General features: G+C 39.8%; 1 protein-coding gene across 1 annotated transcript in view; it reads right to left on the minus strand.

Annotated features, from left to right (window-relative positions):
* LOC310889524 (ADAMTS-like protein 1) overlaps nucleotides 1-17850 on the minus strand; it is a 204627-nt gene extending 186777 nt beyond the window's left edge. The window contains exon 1 of the mRNA XM_083817104.1: nucleotides 16827-17850. Coding sequence (XP_083673230.1) covers nucleotides 16827-16883 — 57 coding nt within the window. The 5' untranslated portion in view covers nucleotides 16884-17850. The remainder of the gene's footprint in view (nucleotides 1-16826) is intronic.
* Between the last annotated feature and the right edge of the window lie 666 nt (nucleotides 17851-18516).

Consider the following 18516-nt stretch of genomic DNA (forward strand, 5'->3'; position numbering starts at 1 on the left):
TGAAAAAAGAGAATGCATGCTAACTTAAGAGCTGGACTTCTCTTATGCCAGATGCAGGCTCAGACAGTGCTATCCCCAATGCTAGCAGCACGGCCCAAAAAACTCTGTAGAGAGGCAGCATTGATGGAATCAGAAATGCTCAGATCTTCTGGGACTGACTCATGAATGTGCAGCACTACCTGTCTCAGATAATGCAGTCATTCACATACCAACATTTCACTTCCATTCATGTAAATGTACTCCACAAACAGATCTGTAGGGACAAAAATGATCTACTAATTTAGATAGATATCGTCCCTCATGGACAACACGGTTTTGCTGAAGGAAATAACACACAGAAACATACAAATGTGCATGGAAAATACCTATGCCTGATGGTGACCAGGCAATGTGCTCAATCAAAATGTGGCTGTGGGCAATCACCCACTGAATACTGCATTTCTACTTGTATTTGGAATAAATGAGGAGACAAGAGAAGAATACAAAGGAAGCTTTGGTTGCATATTTTCACCAGAGAAAAAACACCAAATATCATTGCTAGCCCTTGTTAGAGGCATCAACATTAGCTGTCAACGCTGAGGTATTATTTGAGATAAAGCAGCTCAACACTGAAATCATTTCATCTTCACTGAACTTGTGTAGAAGTTTTGTAATGAAATCTGAACAGTTTCAGTATATATCTATTTAATGAAGATACTGAATTTATCACACACAGCTGAGATCCAAAACTGAACACTCTGTGTCTGTAGAGCAAAGGAATAAGTCTGACACATTACAATATGAAATGTGTGTTAATTCGAATCTATCAAGATAAGAGGTTAACCATTCTGTTTATTTTTAGGAGCCAAGAATGCATTATACAGTCTAACCATTAATACTGAGAGAATGTTCCAATGTGGAAATCATTCAATCCTACAAAACTTTGCAAGGGCATTGTAGTACACCCACTAGTTTCACCTACGATGCTGAATAAACAGCCAGGCATAAGACCAACTGAAGTGGAAGCCTGTGGCTCTAATTAGCTGTCTCTATACTCAGCTCAGTAATGAGGCCAAAGTCTCACACTGAATTCTTTTCTCCTGTAAACAGAAAGCCAGTAATCTCAGTGTTGTACACATTTGCACCTTCTGACAGTCATTAATTTCATACATCTGAAGGATAAAAACATTGCCAGCGCTGTTCGTGTAGTCCCCTGGGAGTCCTCTGCCCTGAAGCGAGTCATTAGCTCACAGATCAGTACTTAGCTTACTTAGGTTGACAGAGTAATTATATGGTTATATTAATTCCAAAAGCCTGATACTACTCTCAGATACACTGGCACAATAAATTAGGAGTGACTAAATGAAAACTGATCATGTTAAACCTGCGTTAAGTAAGCTCAGACTGTGTGCCAAATTAGCAAACTTTTATGGATAAATAGTTTAAAGGAAAGAAAATTAAGATATGTAGAACACCTGTCTAGCTACTTTCTCTTCATTCCCTCTCTTGCCATTGTTTCTTTCATCAAGGCACAGACCAAACCTGATCTTGAAAAATAAGTCAGTCTGTTTGGGCAGAATGGGGAAAGAATTTTCCTCCCCACAAAACACCAAATATAGCTATTTCTTTTGACAGGATGAGTTCAGCGAGTGGCAAGGGTCAGGTGTGAGATGCCAGCACAGCAGCACACCAGACTGTCCACCCAACTGGAACTCCCTGGTATTTCACAATAGATGTCTGCTGCACTCCTCACATTACTGCTCATTTGCCCTTCAAAGGCACGGACGCTCCTTTTTAAAACCAGATTATGCACGTTAACAGGCAGATACGCGAATGCCACGTACATACAGTCCTTTTGGACTTCTCACACAAAGAAGGCCAACCCTTTTGAATCCTTTAGGATCTGGTTGAAAGCATGCTGAGGTTGAGACTACCAAACAAACTACAGGGATTCAGGAGCAGAACTTTAAAGACACATTGAACATTAAAAGATAGATTGAAAAAGGGAACCAGCACAATTCTTAAAGATTTTTTTATTTAGTAATCAAATCCTGTGAATGAGAAGGAAGTTAAACAGGCAAAAGGCAAGCTTTCCTCCAGCAGCTCTGCTGAAGTACCTCCACTCTGATCCTGCTGCCCCATTTTTGCAATTTTGCCAAGCAGACCTTGCCAGCTGTGCTGAATAACTTGATGATTCTGTGTTGTGACCAGCCTCCATTCTCAGTTTGCTTAATGGCACGCAGTTTGTAATGGCATTTTAAACACATGCAGTACTTCCTTCTGCAGAACAGCTTTTGGAAGATAGTTTAGATATGTAATTGAACCAGTTTTACATTGCTGTAACGTTCAGTATGAGGTAATTTTGCTTTGGATCTACCGATAGGAAAAAAAAGCCTGAATTAATTTCTTCTGTGACAGATAATACTTGATTTGTCTTCATGAGTATACAACAATGATTTGACACTCAGTTTATCTTACCTTTATTGAAATGCAACATGATTTAACTTCAACACAATAATCACAAAGGGAAATATAAAATTTAAGGTAAAATAAGTGATCAAATTCAGAATGTGGCTGATCCTCACAGCTGCAGAAGATCACATATGCAACAGTTTTACAGATGTGATCCATCATCTAGATACAATCTCATTAACATTTACATGTGAGACAAGAAGAGCAACATGCCAATTTACTGAGTTTATTTCAGCTGTTTCCTAAAGCGTATTTTTAAATGACAATTTCTGTTTGCACTTTTAGTCTGCTAAGAAGAAAATGCATATCTATATTTTTAGTTTAGAAGGAACTGAATATCTTCAAACTGAAAATGAGTTCTTGCCCTGATTGCTTAGCACTAGTTGAAAGCCCAGTCAAAGACATAATTAAAAAGCATTGTAAGGTAAAGTTGCATGAACCAAGTACTCTTACCTCATCACAAATTATAAGCATCAGCACAGCTAGACATTCTAAAGGTCCAAGTTTTTCTGAAATAAATTGTACTCCCACCCAGAGGAGAGCCATGTGCCTGTTATTTGCATTCCAAGATTTGTTATAAGACCTATATATTCCCAGAAACCATGTGATCTCAAGCTGGAACAGGCTCCAAGTTTTCTTTTAACAAGTGGAATAAACATAATTCATTTCAACTCAATCCATGTTTAATGTTAAAGAAAGTAGAAGTGGTTTTCCCTCCTGTGAACTACACAGTTAAGACTGAGCCTGAAATTCTAGCAATGCCTGAAAAGCCATTTTAAATCTGAAGAAGATTATGGATCTACTGCAGGCTTAAAGAATATATACCATTACTAGCTAAGGACACACTGTTAAGCACAGACTTTTCAGAAGTAGTTTATACAAAAAATTAATAGTTTCTACCCACTTTCAACAAAGTTAACTAAACTGAAGAACTTACATTAAAAATGTTCATGATGATAGTCAAGAACATATCACTTCTCTACAATACAAGAACTGCTACAGTACTGCTAAAAGCCCTAAAGCTCTCACCATAAAGGGCAAGCAGAGGAAAAAAAATGGGGAAAGGAAAAAAAAAGCAGGGGAAGGTACATGCCTCTAAAGCTGCCAGGAGCAATGTAACCACCAGCCAAAGCTTGCTTTAACTAACACTTCCCTCTTAGAAGTCTTTTATCCCTGCCAGAAGTACCCCAGGTTAGTACTTCTCTAAATGTCAGCATACACCAAAGGAGCAGAATGCCAATGCTCATCCAGGTCTGCTACACCCTACTGCTGATATATAAACAGTTTCCTTCCTTTTTCTGTCCATCCTAGGTGGATCTCAGCCTCAGCTTCCCAAGATGTACCCACCACTTTGTTCTGATGCCTACATCATCAATGGTAGAAATGTCACCCACTGAAGGCAATTTGCTTATAAATGACCTACATAAAACAAAGAAGTCTGCTAGCACTGATCGAAATTAGCTTGCTCTTTATACCTCATTACCCTAATATACACTTAACCTGAGGGTGATCCTGCAGCTACCACCCAATAGAACAGCTGCAGGGGAAAGGGGGCTCGAGGATGCCCAAGGAGTTCTCTAGGGAGAAAGAGAAAGAACACTATGCTTTTGGACAAGAAAGCATGAAGAATCATGCATACAAAACGAAAGGATGAAAAAAATGAACTCACTGTTAGTGGATCAGGCATGCTGTTGAAAATGCTTACAAAAAAAACAAGGGGGGAGGGGGATTAAACAATGAGCTGAACAAAGGGATTTTTAGAATATAAACAGAAACAGTTTGATATAATCAAGTAAGCCTAAAAGAATTGTATCCAATTTTATAGTAAAAAAATAAATAATAAAATCCAGTATCAGTGGTTAACAGTAATTTCTGAACTTATTAAAGAGTTGTCAAGCATACATATTGTATTCAGACTCCAAGCTGAATAACGGGCCTTTCCTACCCTCTCCACTAACACACAGTACACAGAAATCATTTAAACCATCTGGAATAGTATGTGAAATACACAACAAGTGTCACACATCCTTAAATCACAACAGCTGCCTGGCCATCCAGGAGCTGCATCCCTGATGAGAAAACCATATTTCTTCTAAGAGCATGTGTGTACACATGTGTGTGGGTGCACAGAGGGAGAAACATGAAAAGTAGCAAAACCTCTGTTCATATCCTGATACCTATAAAAGCAATTCAGCCTTAAGAAAATAAATCTCTTAGCTGCATACCGGAATTTAATTTAAAATTTTGTTTGGAACTGGAGTATCCCTACAGAATCCAACTATTTGTCAGTGTCACACAGAGAGGAGTGCATATAAATACAGATCATGTTGTTTCATTGCTCCTCAGTTATGAAGGATACCAATCTGCCTCCTCCTTCAGCAAAATGCTGCTAAAGTCATATTTTTCAAGCAACCAGTATGTTTCTTAGATTAAACAGCAACACAGATAGTGAAAACTGCAGTTAACCTGTTGTTGGACTAAGGCAGTGATACAGAGTTTAAGCCACAGTTATTTCCCAGATGATATGCACCACCGGGTTTGGTTAAGAAATTTAGATCATCTGGTTCTTATCATATCCCCACTGTTTAGGGGTATGATGAACTGTCAGTGACAATATGCAAGGCTCCTCTGAGGCCATTGCCTAACTTGTCTTTTGCTACTGTGAAAATGATACTAGGGACCAAAAAAAAAAAAAAAAAAAATATTTTCCCTATTATGTGGGCTTTCTGACCTTCCTTTTCAGATACATCCAAACACATCCCTGTATGAATTCTTTCCAAACCATACATTCTCCCTCTTTTGAGTAATCCTTGATCATCCTTTGATGTTAAATTGTCACTGAGGTGAAACTGATACACTGAGGTACTTCACAGTGTATTGAAATGCTGTTTGTATTGAACCACTTATCTAGTGCTCTCAGCACTTATCTAGGTGTGTAACAGCAGAAGACAAGTCCCTTATCCCTTTTTAGGAAACATTTCAAAACTTCAACCAATGTAAATATATGGTTTGTAAGATTTCATTTGCACGGTGTTGCATATCTTTGTTGCATTCCATCCAAGGTAATGGATGGATTACAGTTCAGATAGGAAACTGCTTGGAAATTTCTGTCTTTTAAAGGAAGGCAAGACAGAAAAAATCATGGCCAGTTGAATTATTACTGGTATTTACTGTCAAACAAAATATTAACATGCAAGACTTTTCTGACTAGCTATGGAAACTTTCCTGAGCTATTCTCTTGGAAAAGTCATGAGTAAAATATCTAGACATGTCCAGTTTGCAGTGCACAAAAAATTATTTTTAATGTATCTAGGCATGAAGTTGCACATCACTTTAAACAGTACTGTATGTCTGAAGCACATCAGCTCTTCCGTTACCATGCTGAAGAAAGGTCTTATCAAAATAAGCCTTATCTTGTGAGGAGAATAATTCCCTGGAAGCACCAGGACTCACCATGGTAATAGTCACCCACCACCTCCCACTAGATATCTGCCCATTTCATGCACCTCATCCAAGCAGAGCTCCCCAGGATAGCTTAGCAGCATATCCAGAGATGGAATAGGAATGAATGGTGACCTATTTTCTTTTACCAAGGGGACTGCTTCAGGGTCAGGGTGAATGAACACTGTTCAGGTGGTGTGATAGTTTGTGTTCCTGTTGTCCTCACCATATCCCATGTAAAGATGACTTCACCCACCAGAACTGCCAGCCAGCCACCCTGAGGGAGGACCACACAAGCCAGAAAAACCTGCCTACCCATCAGACATCCTTACCAAAGGAAAGGGAATTTTGCTCTCACAGACGTTAAAAGTTGAAAAGAACAAATTCCCTTCTGCCCAGGCTGCCAGAGCTGTTTGCTGCACCTGAGATGCTGAGTGACCATGGCTGCAATTGCTCCTGTGATTAACTGCACACTGTTTCCTATAACCAAATCAAAAGGATGCATGTTCAAACTGCTACTAAAACATTGTATTCTCTGGTAAGCAACCTGGAAAGAAAAGTAGCTGCAATAAACGTCAGAGCTTTTGAGGTATAAGTGGGTATCCTACACTGTCTCCTCTGCTCCTGGAGTGCAGCAGCTGTCTTTGGTCCGGTGTGGAGTAGTGAGCAGAGTACCAGCTCACATGCCCCTGGCTTCCAGTCTTGGAAATTAACTGAGGAATTTTTGCTTCCTTTGCAGTTGCAAGACCAGGCAAAAGGCCTGTGAGAGGATCATGAGAATATTTCCTACGGAAAACCCCTGGCACAGAAAACTCTAGATCTGAGTGACTCCATGCCCCAAGGAAGGCACTAGCAAAGATACACATGTGAATGAGGGCATATCCTGTACTTTGGATAATTACTTTATGCTTAGAACTTGCTACTACAGACAAACGGGCCAGGATTATTTTTTTTTCCAGCCTTTTAAAAAGGAGTAAACAAAACAAAAAAATCCTAATCTTTTTCTGTGTTGTTTTTAATTTACCCTTTCTTCAGGATCTAAATCATCTATCACTTAGAAGAAATGGGGTAAGACACCTTGATGAGAAGGCGAGAACAGGAAATCTCTCTAAGATCCTCTTTAAAGTTTTCAACATTTATTCTGCTCCTGCGAGCAGAGTCAAGGTGAAGAGCAATAGATGGACAATTTTTCTTTACTCTGGGGGAAGACACCCAACAGACAAACTGCTAGCTCAGTTCCCAGGGACATAAGTAAAAATTTGCTGTGGTAGTCCATTTTGTTCCTTTTTGTCTTCTCTTAAACACCATAGCTGTGCAGGGCAGGCTTATTACTATGGGAAAAGAAAAAGGGAAATTTATGGCACCTTTTTACTTTTGCACAGGAAGGCAGAGGTTCAGGTAGGGGGAAATAACTATATATGACCTGACATGGTTATTTCATAAGTAATAAGGAGACACAGTGTCACAATGAACTCTGATCTCCTGAAAACAGAATGCCTGTAACCTCAGCATTGTACTCATTTGCACCCTATGACAGTCATTAGCTGTGGGCATCAAGTGTTCTCTGAAGGACAAAAGCATTGCCAGTGCTATTGCCATTGTCCCATGGGATTCCTCCTGCCCTCAGGCAAGTCATATAGTTGTACATGTAGTCTTTTAAAATGTATCCTCATGACCCATCATAGGGAGTACACAGCTTCTAGTCTGCAACAAAAAATGGAAGAAAAGATAAACAGTTATGTCAGTACATTAAGAACTAAACAGCCATTCCCAAGGCTGGACTGGAAGTTGTATCCCAGGAGAAATGTGCCAAACATGAGCTCATTTCTTCAAAAAGGGCAGCAGCCGGCCAGGGGGGTTGCTGGCAGGGGATGGAGCTGACACCATATCACTTCAACACACTGCACGCTGCGCTCCCTATAACATTTTATAACGGTGCCTTGTAAAACTCAGATCAGTCCTATCTCTCACTGCAGTTACCCATATGAAAATATACACCAGGGGAGCAATGAGAATACAAGAGCTCTCTTTCTTGCTTTCACAGACCGAAGTTACAACACCCTGTTGTATTTAAATCCTGCTGTGCTGGTGTAAACACCAGGCATGGGTGATCCAATACAGAGCAGGTCCAAGCTGGCTCAACCTCAGACTTGTCGCCTAATTGACTCAGAGCAGTTTTTGGGGCTAGGACTGTTTCAGACGCAGGGTGGGTGAAATCACTTTCCAGAATTCGGAACCCACCCAACAGCATGGGTTCAAAAGTACATCTTGCACTCAAGGACTTTGGGTTTGCCTTCCACGTAGGAAGGACTGGGGGTGGGGAAGGAGCTGAGAGGGGTACACACAAAGGAGAAGAAAGAAAAGAAAAACTGTTGTCTGTGACAATGCCTGCTACATGTTTTCTAAGTGGCGAGACATGAAAGCTGTAAGCTGGCTTGGCCGTGTCTTTTGGCCTCAAAAAATAAAAAAAGGTCCACACCTGGCAGACAGCCCCATTTCCATTGGTGAAACATTGTCTCCCCCAAAGAGTCAGGGTAACATGTTGCATAAGTGTGTATTAGCCATTTGCCTTTGGCTTAGTGAACTGACCTTAGGCTTCAGATATTCACCCAGACTAAATCTCTGCACAGGCCACAACAGCTAACTGTGAGTCCTTTTGTATGCATCAACCCCCACTTGGACTGGATTGAGAAAATCTTGTTCTGAAAGTCTGAGCCAGAAGACCCTGTCATGTTAACCTAGAAGGAAGCAGGCCTGTCAGCCCCAGGGTGGCTCAGTCTCCCCTGCAGCAGGTGGGAGCAGTAAGACAAGTTGCCATGGGTTATGAGAGAAGATGGCACTCTCTGGTCAGGAGGCATTTCATGGAAGGGAGGAGAACTCTCCAAGGGCTTGTGTAATTTCAGATAAACACCCACAATTGTGAGGTTTATTCAGAATAAATGAAGCCTCCTCTCCTTCTGATGGTCTGCCATCTCACTCAGTTACCTCATGGAGCTGTGTATGTGTTTATTTTCACAACAAGAGGCCATATAAGGGGTCGAAACATTGAGCCTCGGTGGAGACAGGAAAACTGAAAGGTAAATGTTTATGTAAAAGAAGAGAGAGTAAAAGAGAGGGAGAAAGAAGAGGAAGGGAAAAAGGAAGGGAGGAAGGGAGGAAGGGAGGAAGGGAGGAAGAAAACCAGAAATTATGTGGGAAGTTCAAGATCTCATGTCATAACAACAAAAAAAAAAAAAAGGGAAGATAGGTAAAGAAAGCTCACAGGATCTTTAGGAATTAATTGTAAATCTTAGGTATCGTCTAACATATTTATTCTCCCTTAATCACTACCAATTGATTTCAAATTAATGTAGATGTTTCTTTAAAGGAAAATGCACTTAGTTTTTAAGAGTTTGTAGTACCAACATGCATGAGTTTTCTCAGAGTATCAGATTTTTTTTTCTTCATTATTTTAAATTGTTACAAAGATGTAAAGACTGCCAGGTTATAAGCTGTTGCTGCTGTCATACTGGCCTCTCATATCACACATAATGAAAAAAATGTTTTCTTTCCTCTCACCAAATAAAAAGAAAGACACATCCACATTTTGGAGCCAGCATGCTGCACAGAAGAGGCTGTGGCATTCCCCCCCTGCCAGTCTTCATCTCTGGTAAGATGTGGGAAACCACTCCCTTTTGCCCTGCTGCTCACCAGCACTGATATGGGGTTGAACTCATTACAGACCAAGACTGCTCAAGCTTGGAGCACCAGAGCAGAGTCTTACAACTCAAGCAGGGGATGCTTAAGTTTCTAGATTCAAAAATTTCTATTGAATTACATCCTCAACCTCCCCTTCAGAACTTTCATCTTTAAAATGTGGCCCTGGATACACCTTTAAGGAACACATTGTTGATACCACAGTAACTTGAAAATCCCCCACTCTCTTTTTTAAACAGGAACTATGAAAATGTCATATCCAAAACACGTCCACAATCATAATCCATCCACATACCAAAATGAAAAAGAAAAGACAGCCGTGGGCTTGTTAAGGGCAATTATATTAGCCCTGTATAACAGATGCTTTTAACAGTCCAGACTGAAAGAAATACAGGGATTTAAGTAAGTCAATAAGTAAGTAAGTAAGTAAGCAAATAAATAAATAAATAAATAAATAAATAAATAAACTACCAATCTGATGCCAGCACCAGAACAGTAGGAGACCTTATTGCTTCCTTTATTCCTTTTCATTTCTGTTTCTGTTGATATAGCACAGGATCTGAACAATACACTAACAAACTTCAAACAGGGACTGAGATTATATCCAACAAAGCTAGAAGAGGAAATATGACACCCCTACAGAACATTCATATGGAAACAAAATGAGTTATATTTATTTTATGGGACAGTTTGAATTTATTATAAATTGCATATAATTTCCTGTCTCATTTCTTGAGCACTCTTGGAATTTATTTCAGGATATCTTACGTTATCACACACACCCTTCCCTCAGCCCTTACACCCTCCCTGCTGAACTTGCTCTAATAGAAGTCCCTGAAAGGCAGCAATCTCAGGGCAACCTCTAGAGGGTTGAAGCTCTGGAAGAAATTCCATAAAGGCAGTGAAGATGAAACTGGAAACAGTGTAAAAATTAGTGCACTGAAGAATCAGGAACATACCACTTTTTTCTCTACACAAACAGAAGAAAGAACACTCCTGTGAGATATATCCAAATAATTCACAGGTGGCAAAACTATTAAGATTTCAGCATATGCTTGCCTTGGAAGCAGAATAAATCTCACAAGCTACCCTCGCTGCTTTCCCTCCCCCAGTAACCTGCCTATATTGCTTCCCAATTTCACCACAATGTTATCTACTTATGCAAGAAATTTGGGGAAGTTGGGCTGTGGCAGCAAAGAAAAGAACTTGCTCACATGTGAAATAAAATTCTAATCAAAACACTTAAAGGGAAAAAAAAGAAAGGAAATAAACTGAGAGTTAGTAATCTTGGATATGGTGTCATCTCACTGTCAGTGAAGCAGAGTCAAGGTTCTGGTCTACAGTAGTCTTCAATATGTACATTCAGACTCAGGCCATAACAAACTCACAACCCTCAACAAAGTTGTTCTGTTGAAAATAAGACAAAATGGTCACTCAGGTTTCACCCAAGGATATTCATGACCAGTGTTTTTTGGATACATTTTAATTGCCCCTAAGCATGACATTTAAATACCACATGAAAAAGCTCACAACAAAAACAGTTATGAAGTGAAAAGACTGTAGTACAAAGTCTGTGCAGATGAAATTCAATATACCATTAATGTAGTTAACAGAGGCACAATTTATATAGCTGAAAATTTTGATCTGAAATTTCATCTGATACTGTGCTTATGAATCTTATATTTATGTTAGGAGTTATTCTAAGAATAACATTTGCTACTTCCAGAAAGATGGGCAAAAACTTAAATGTTGATGACTCCATACAGCTGTGGGAGAACCTTCAACAGAGACCGATAAAACACTGCATACAATCATCTTGAAAGACAAGTAAAACATGTGAGAATGTCATCTTTAAAAATGTGATACCAACTTAAAAAAATTTCTAGTATCTATAATCCCCAACAGACAATCCTCTCTTCATTTCCCTTTTGCACATCAGCTTTTTTTTTTAATTTTTTTTTTTTTTTTAAAAATACAAGTCCAAATATGTACAGTGAATCTTAGCATACATGATAGCAAATCTCAGGCCTGTGATGAAACCTAAGCATTTCTTGAGATATAAGGACATCTGAATGATCATATTGCACTAAACATTTAGCATGACTGGGCTATGCTCAACACCCTACAGGGCCAGGAAGCTACAAAAGATTTTACAACACTCCATGAAATGTGTACCTCTTACCTTCTCCAGTTTTCCTGAACATACTCTTAAGGATTAGGAGATCAGAAGGCTGGAGCACTTCTCCTGTGAAGACAGACTGAGGGAGTTGAGGTTGTTCAGCCTGGAGAAGAGAGGGCTTTAGGGAGACGTTATAGCGGCCTTCCAGTGCCTAAAGGGGGCCTAAAGGAAAGCTAGGGAGGGACTCTTTGTTAGGGAGTGGAGTGATAGAAAAAGGGGTGATAGCTTTAAACTAAAAGAAGGTAGATTTAGATTAGATTTTAGGATTTAGATTTTAGATTTTAGGAAGGAATTCTTTATGATGAGGGTGGTGAGGCACTGGAACAGCTTGTTCAGAGAGAAGCTGTGGATGCCCCATCCCTGAAAGTGTTCAAGGCCAGGTTAGATGGGGCTTCGAGCAACATGGTGTAGTGGAAGGTGTCCCTGGCCATGGCAGAGGGTTTGAAATGAGATGATATTTAAGGTCCTTTCCAACCCAAACCATTCTATGATTCTATGATCCTGTTCTATAAGATATCCAAAGTCCAAAAATGGTCAGCCCATCTGCTGATATGAAACAATGGCAATGCCAAGGGCAAATGTCAACCCTTCCTGTACAACAGCTAGGAATAAGTTGCATTTCATACCAACATACAGTATTTTGATGAAATTGAATGGTTCACAACAACTTTTGATTAGTTACTATCCACCACATGAGAAGACTGCTTTCATAACTGTTCCTGGCTTGGGCTAGAATGGGTTCCCTTCTCTTTTCTTTCTCCCTGTCCTGACACAACAGCATCTGTTGGATAATGCATTTTCACATTTTTTTTCCCCCCTGCAGTTTCCCAGTTTTTATCCATGTAATTGCTGCCCGTACAGCTCTGACTTTTCTTACAACCATCAGAAAATAGCTATGAAAATCAGCAATAGAGATAACAGGACTGCCTGCAAGTTTAAGAAGACAACCGCATGACAGAAACCATGAGGATATATTTGGATAACTACCGGCACAGTTATAAAGGATACAGTTTTTGTTTGCTTCAGTGAAAATTCAGTTATGCAGAGATTGATAGCCCTCTCCTAAGTAACTATTAATCCGGGCATATAGACTACTCAGGCTTCACATTAACTACTGATCCTTGAGAATTTTTAGCGTATGAATTTATTCAGATGACAGATCTATGACTACAGGTGACTGTACTCTAATCTTCAGACCTTCTATGGTGTTCAGTTCCATAGTTTCATCATTATTCCTTGCCAGACCTATGAATCTAGCAAAAGTCATTAAAAGAAATTGCACCTATATTTAGTGACATTGATGTAGAAGCCCAACAGCTCAGCAGCCTTCATTAAGTACTATTCACTTAAAATCAAAGGAAAAATAAAATGCCACCACATGATCTTAGTGCAGCTTCTGCAAGCAGTCTAACACAAAGTCCAAGAAGCCTTGTCACTTGGTAAAGAAAGAGTAAATAAATGATATACTTAAAAAAAACTCTGAAGGAGGAGGTAACTTAAATAAGTCCAAACACAAAATTCTAGAGTAAAATGTGAAGAAAGTGACGAATATACACTCTTAGTAGCATTAGATGTTCGTGTAAGCTATTGTGTCCTTTATAGATATGAATCATCCAGAGTATGGTGGCACTGGTGATAAACCACAATGGTGAGAAAATTTCCACCCTTTTGCATGAATAAATCATAAGTTTGTACAGTTAAGCTATGAATTTCAGTGCATCCTTACCCAGCTGGGGTGGTCAAATGCCAGTCTGCTCGTAGACATGTCTATGCACAAAGATGTGCACACTTTGGACGCTGTACTGGAAAATCCTTCTCTGTACAGCTATAAATGTAGAAACAGATGAGCAGACATACTGCAGTAGGTATGCCTATCTACACATGAAAGGAAAAACTGTCAAGCACTGTACATTCAGATGTAAACAAGAAGCATTATATTCATTCCACTGCTAACTGTGGTTGTGGTCATCCAAGACAGACCCAGTAAGATAATAGGAGAATATGATGCCAAAGAGCCTGGAAGGAATGGACTATTGTATTTGACTATTTTCCATGTACAAATCAGCACAGCAAAAGAAAGAAATCCTTCAGAAAAAAACACATGTACTTTATTACAGTTCATAGTGTTAGTTCTGTAAATAACACAACAGCAATCCAGAGAGCTAAAAAAAGCCACTGAAAAGATGCAAACAACAAATGCAAATGTGATTAAATGCCCTTCTGACATGAAGTGATTTGACTTCAAGTTTGGATGAACACGCATGTCAATGGCTGGTTATGGTTTTGGCCACATTCCCTTTGAGTTAGACAACTGTGATTTGCTTGTGTTAGACTGTTATTTTTAAACCAATAGAAAGGGAAATCTTTGGAACAGATTGCCTGCTCTCTTTTGTTTCTCTTAAAAGTGGTGTACTAATATTTTCTTAGCACGCAAAAGTTCGCAGAGCAATGATCAAAATCCTCCAAATACCTGCCTAGTGTGGGAAGAGAGAAACTGTCTTTTCAAGTTGTTTTCGATCTGATCTAAGTTTTTCAAGACAGGCAACTGGAGTTATAGCTCAGATTCTTAAAAGTATCTGTGAAAGTACCTAACTGCCATTTGTACGAGGGAAACTGGATGTCTGGGCACGGAGCAAATTCTAGGGCTGTTATCAAATAAAGTACAAACCCCACAGATTTTAATCAAGCAGCCTTCTCTTCTATTACTCAACTGAAAATTATTTATTTTGAAGAAGATTAAGAACTGTGATGGAGTGCTATACTCACCACTACACCGTTCCAGGTGGTCTGCCTTGAAGCAGACTGTATCTGCTGGCTAATGAGGGGATGCCACGGATGGTGCCTCTGGACTTGTCCTTCCCTTTAGCATTTTGTGTGTATGGGCTGGAACTGTATCTGGGCTATGCAAGATCATTATAGGAGCTAGGAAGCAAATCAAAGAGCAAAGGCACTACTCTTCTGTACAGTGTCTTACTGAAAATATAAGGGCATTTGATGAATGATTGTAAGATTAGTCCTGTGAGCAGCTGTTAACAAGCCCTAGTGCTTAAAACTGCAAACACTTCTACTGATGTTACTGGAGTGCTTCATGACTGTAGGCTGCTCATGCTGCCCAGTGTAGGCAAGACAGAGGTTTTAGAAACAAACAAGTTCAGAGAAAAACGTAAATCCAGACATAGATTTCCATAGCTCTGAACTCATACCACCCACTTGATTAGAGGCTGGTACCTATAAGGCTAACAGCCATGTCATGAGCCTATTTTTTTTTTTTTCAAAAACATCAGTGAGCCATACCCTGTATGAATTCATGCTGCAATAAACTACAGTAGCAACATTTAGACCAAGGTATCTTAAATTTATCTCTATCTCTATCTCTATCCAACCTAGAAGTCAAATTCTTGCATGTTTACCTAATCTCCTGCTGAAAGCTAGTAAGAGATTTTCCTGTCTGTGGACAGAGTAAAAGAATGGTCTGATTCAAAAAAGAAAGTTAAGCTTGCTTCACATCACAGTTCTTAAGGCCACAAAGAGATTTGGTGGGAGGTGTGTGTGTGGGAAATCTCTTGAGGCAGGGTAAGTCATACAAATAAAAACTTGTATAGTATGGAATATAATGCATAATAGCTGGCAGCAGAATACACTATTTATTTTCATGAATTAGGGACTGAGAACTTAATTCACAAGCAGCAGAGTGAAGTATAAATGTTATGAGTATGAGCTTAATATGGGGCCAAATCCTACAGTCCTTACATAGTCTTGTTGAGTCATATCTCCTGTTGATCTTCTCTAAATTAGTACTGCAGGATTGGCTCATGGTATATTACAGTCATCAGGTTATAAACTTCTCATTTTCATATGTGAAAGAGAACCAATGCTGGACTTTATGCCATTTTGTGTGATTTCAATGTTTTAAATAGAAAAATAGACCTTTAAACAAACTGGAAATTTAAATCTCAGTCTTGGTAGCTTTCTTATTTCCAGTAATGAAATGCCATTTAGTGATTCAATATCTAAAAGCTTTTTTTAAAAAAATCATACCATTGTTTTTATTAAGCATTTGGAATATAGTTATCCCACTAATTTAGGTCCAGATTAGTTAAAAATGTGGTTAAAAATGTGTTAAGACATTAGTTTGCAATAACTAGCACAGACTGTTTCATACAAATAAATAGGAAGATGCAAGCAACTACAAAGTTCATTTTATTTCTTTAAGATTCTTTTCTATTTGCATATGTTCAGAAAAAAACAAACAAACAACAACAACAACAACAAAAACCCAACACATAAAGTTATTCCAAGACCACTATGGTATCAAAAGTGTGTATATACTAATATTCTCACTGCAGATTTTCTGATAGCAAACACACCTATAAAATTTAGTATGAGTCACAATGGAACACTTAATCTCAATCAAACAGCAGAGCTACAGCATTCAGCTGTAGAGCATCCTATCAGGATAATCAGGGGAATTATGCAAGAAAATCATACAATAATGATCAACATTATAGCCTTGAAGTATACCAGATATCACATAATATATCTTCCAAAAGTTGGTATAAACTTGTCTCTCCAACAAGTTACAGCAATAATAAGAGCTCATTTAAGCTGGCTGCAGGAAAAAGTTCAGTACATGCTGTACCTGGTTTCTCTGCATGTGCACAGCAAAAAATATTTTTCCTTTTTTTTTTTTTTTTTTTCTTTTTCTCTCTTTAAGGAAGGAAGAAAATTCCAGGAACATTAGTGTGCTATAGTTTGATTTAAAGGGGGAGGAACAGCACTTCTCCAAATCCCAAGCATTTAAATCACCGTTCACAAGTCATTGCTCTCCGAGTTTATAAAAGTGATGCCAACACCAACTTCTTGGCTCTACCTGCAGCAACCCACAATATCAAGCCTCAAAGTCTGCAGTACTTTAGCAAAGATAAAGTATACGTGATTTGTTCAAAACAAACTCCATCGGTGATCTTAAGGAATAAAAACATCCCCACCCGCGTATGTACACGCAGACACAGTATCAGCTACAAGTGAGGCACATTTACGCGAAAGAAACAGTATTTACCAGGAGGAGGGAAGCCAGAAGCAGGGTGCCAGCAGCGGTCCAGCGGCAGCCCTCCATGGTTGGGTCCGTGCGGGACTTGGGGTCGGTAACAGAGCAAGCTGCGAAGCGCTCCGCTGCCTGCTGCCTGCTGTCACATCCAGCGCTGGTGCGAACTTCAGCCCTGCTTCTCCGCCTCCATTAGCCCTGCTCACATTTCCTGACCCAGGGGTGGGTGGGTGGGTAGGGGTGGGCTGCGGGGAAGCGCTCCCTGAGCCGGCGAGCAGCCAATCCCCCTCCTGCTAATCAGACGTGCAGCACAACAAAGCCAAGGGGTCTGGGGAAAGTGTAACAGGCGAAGGCAGAAGGGAAGAAAACGGAGGGAGAGAGGAGGAGGAGAAGGAGGAGGAGAGAGGCAGAATGGCACAGCTAAGGGAGTGCTCTGCCCTCAGCTAGCCGTCCTCCAGGAGCTCTGCTCCACCACTTGCCACGAGCTGTTCGGGCATACTGCTAGGTCACTAGCACTCCTCCTAAGCATGCATTGTTCCAGTCAAGAGAGAAATTTAATCTGTGTCAATGTATAACGTATGCCATATAAGGCACCAATCAGAAAATGCTGAAATCTGCCAGGGAGAACGTATGTTTTACTGCAATTGTGTATTTACTACAGGTAAATTGTTCTCTGGAGCTCAAAAAGAGCCTCCATTTGTTTAGCAGTAAGGGAGTTTAACTCTGATCCCAAATTGTGAAGCAGGTATGTTTCTACCAGGACTGAGTGACAGTCTTTCTGTCATTACTTTTTTCCTTTTTGGAGTTAATTTAAAAACCACTCTATTCTGCATTAGAAGGAAAGTGAGCTTATGGGACAGAGGATTCTGCACAGAAAGACAGGATCCACACACCTCAGGAAATCTGGGAACTCTGCCTTTGAAGTACTAACTTGACAGATGGGAGTTTCAAATCCTTGCTCTCACCCTGTTCAGGATTCATCCAGTTTGCATACCCATGCCCCTGCACTGCCTGAAGTCTCTAGCTTTTTTTCATTTTTTTTCTTTTTTTTTTTTTTTTTTTTTTTGACTCTTATTTTCTAAAGCAGAAATTGCAAACCAAGAAACTCTTTCTCAATGCAGTAGGCGTTCTCCCACATGGGGCTGTTTTGGACCTCTCTTGCAGTTGCAAGATTATGGTGCTGCAGGGCATGCTAGGTCCAGATGGGCATGCAGAAATCCTCCTCTTCCCTAAGCTTTTGGCTGTTTTACCTCAGTAGAGGAGAAAAATAATGTACACATGTGTTGGGGAAGGAGAATAATATGCTAGCAATGAGCAGAGCAGAGGGAAACTTTGCCAAGGGCATCAGGTCTGGGGTCATAGAGGAAAAGGGAGCAAGTGTAGACCACAGACCATTTAAAAGAACTGCACATCAGTAGAAATGAATAACAGCCTGGAGGAAAAGCTTGATGAGCAGATGGGGAGGGATACAAAGTTTGGAAGAGGGAAGGAACTGAGAGGAAAAAGGGTTTACAGATGTTGAGGAGTCAGGAGGAAAGAAGAGGGTCTGGCTTAACAGGGCAGGAACAGGAACATAAATACCGGAGATATCTGAAGGCCAAACAGAAAAGAGAGAAACTAGACAGAACTGGGCTTGGGAAATTAGGTTGAAGAGAGAAATTTGGAACAAGAAACAAAGATAATTAGGAACACTGGGAGAAACAGA

The sequence above is a fragment of the Anser anser genome, assembly GCF_964211835.1.
Source record: "Anser anser genome assembly, chromosome: Z".
Classification (NCBI taxonomy): Eukaryota; Metazoa; Chordata; class Aves; order Anseriformes; family Anatidae; genus Anser; species Anser anser.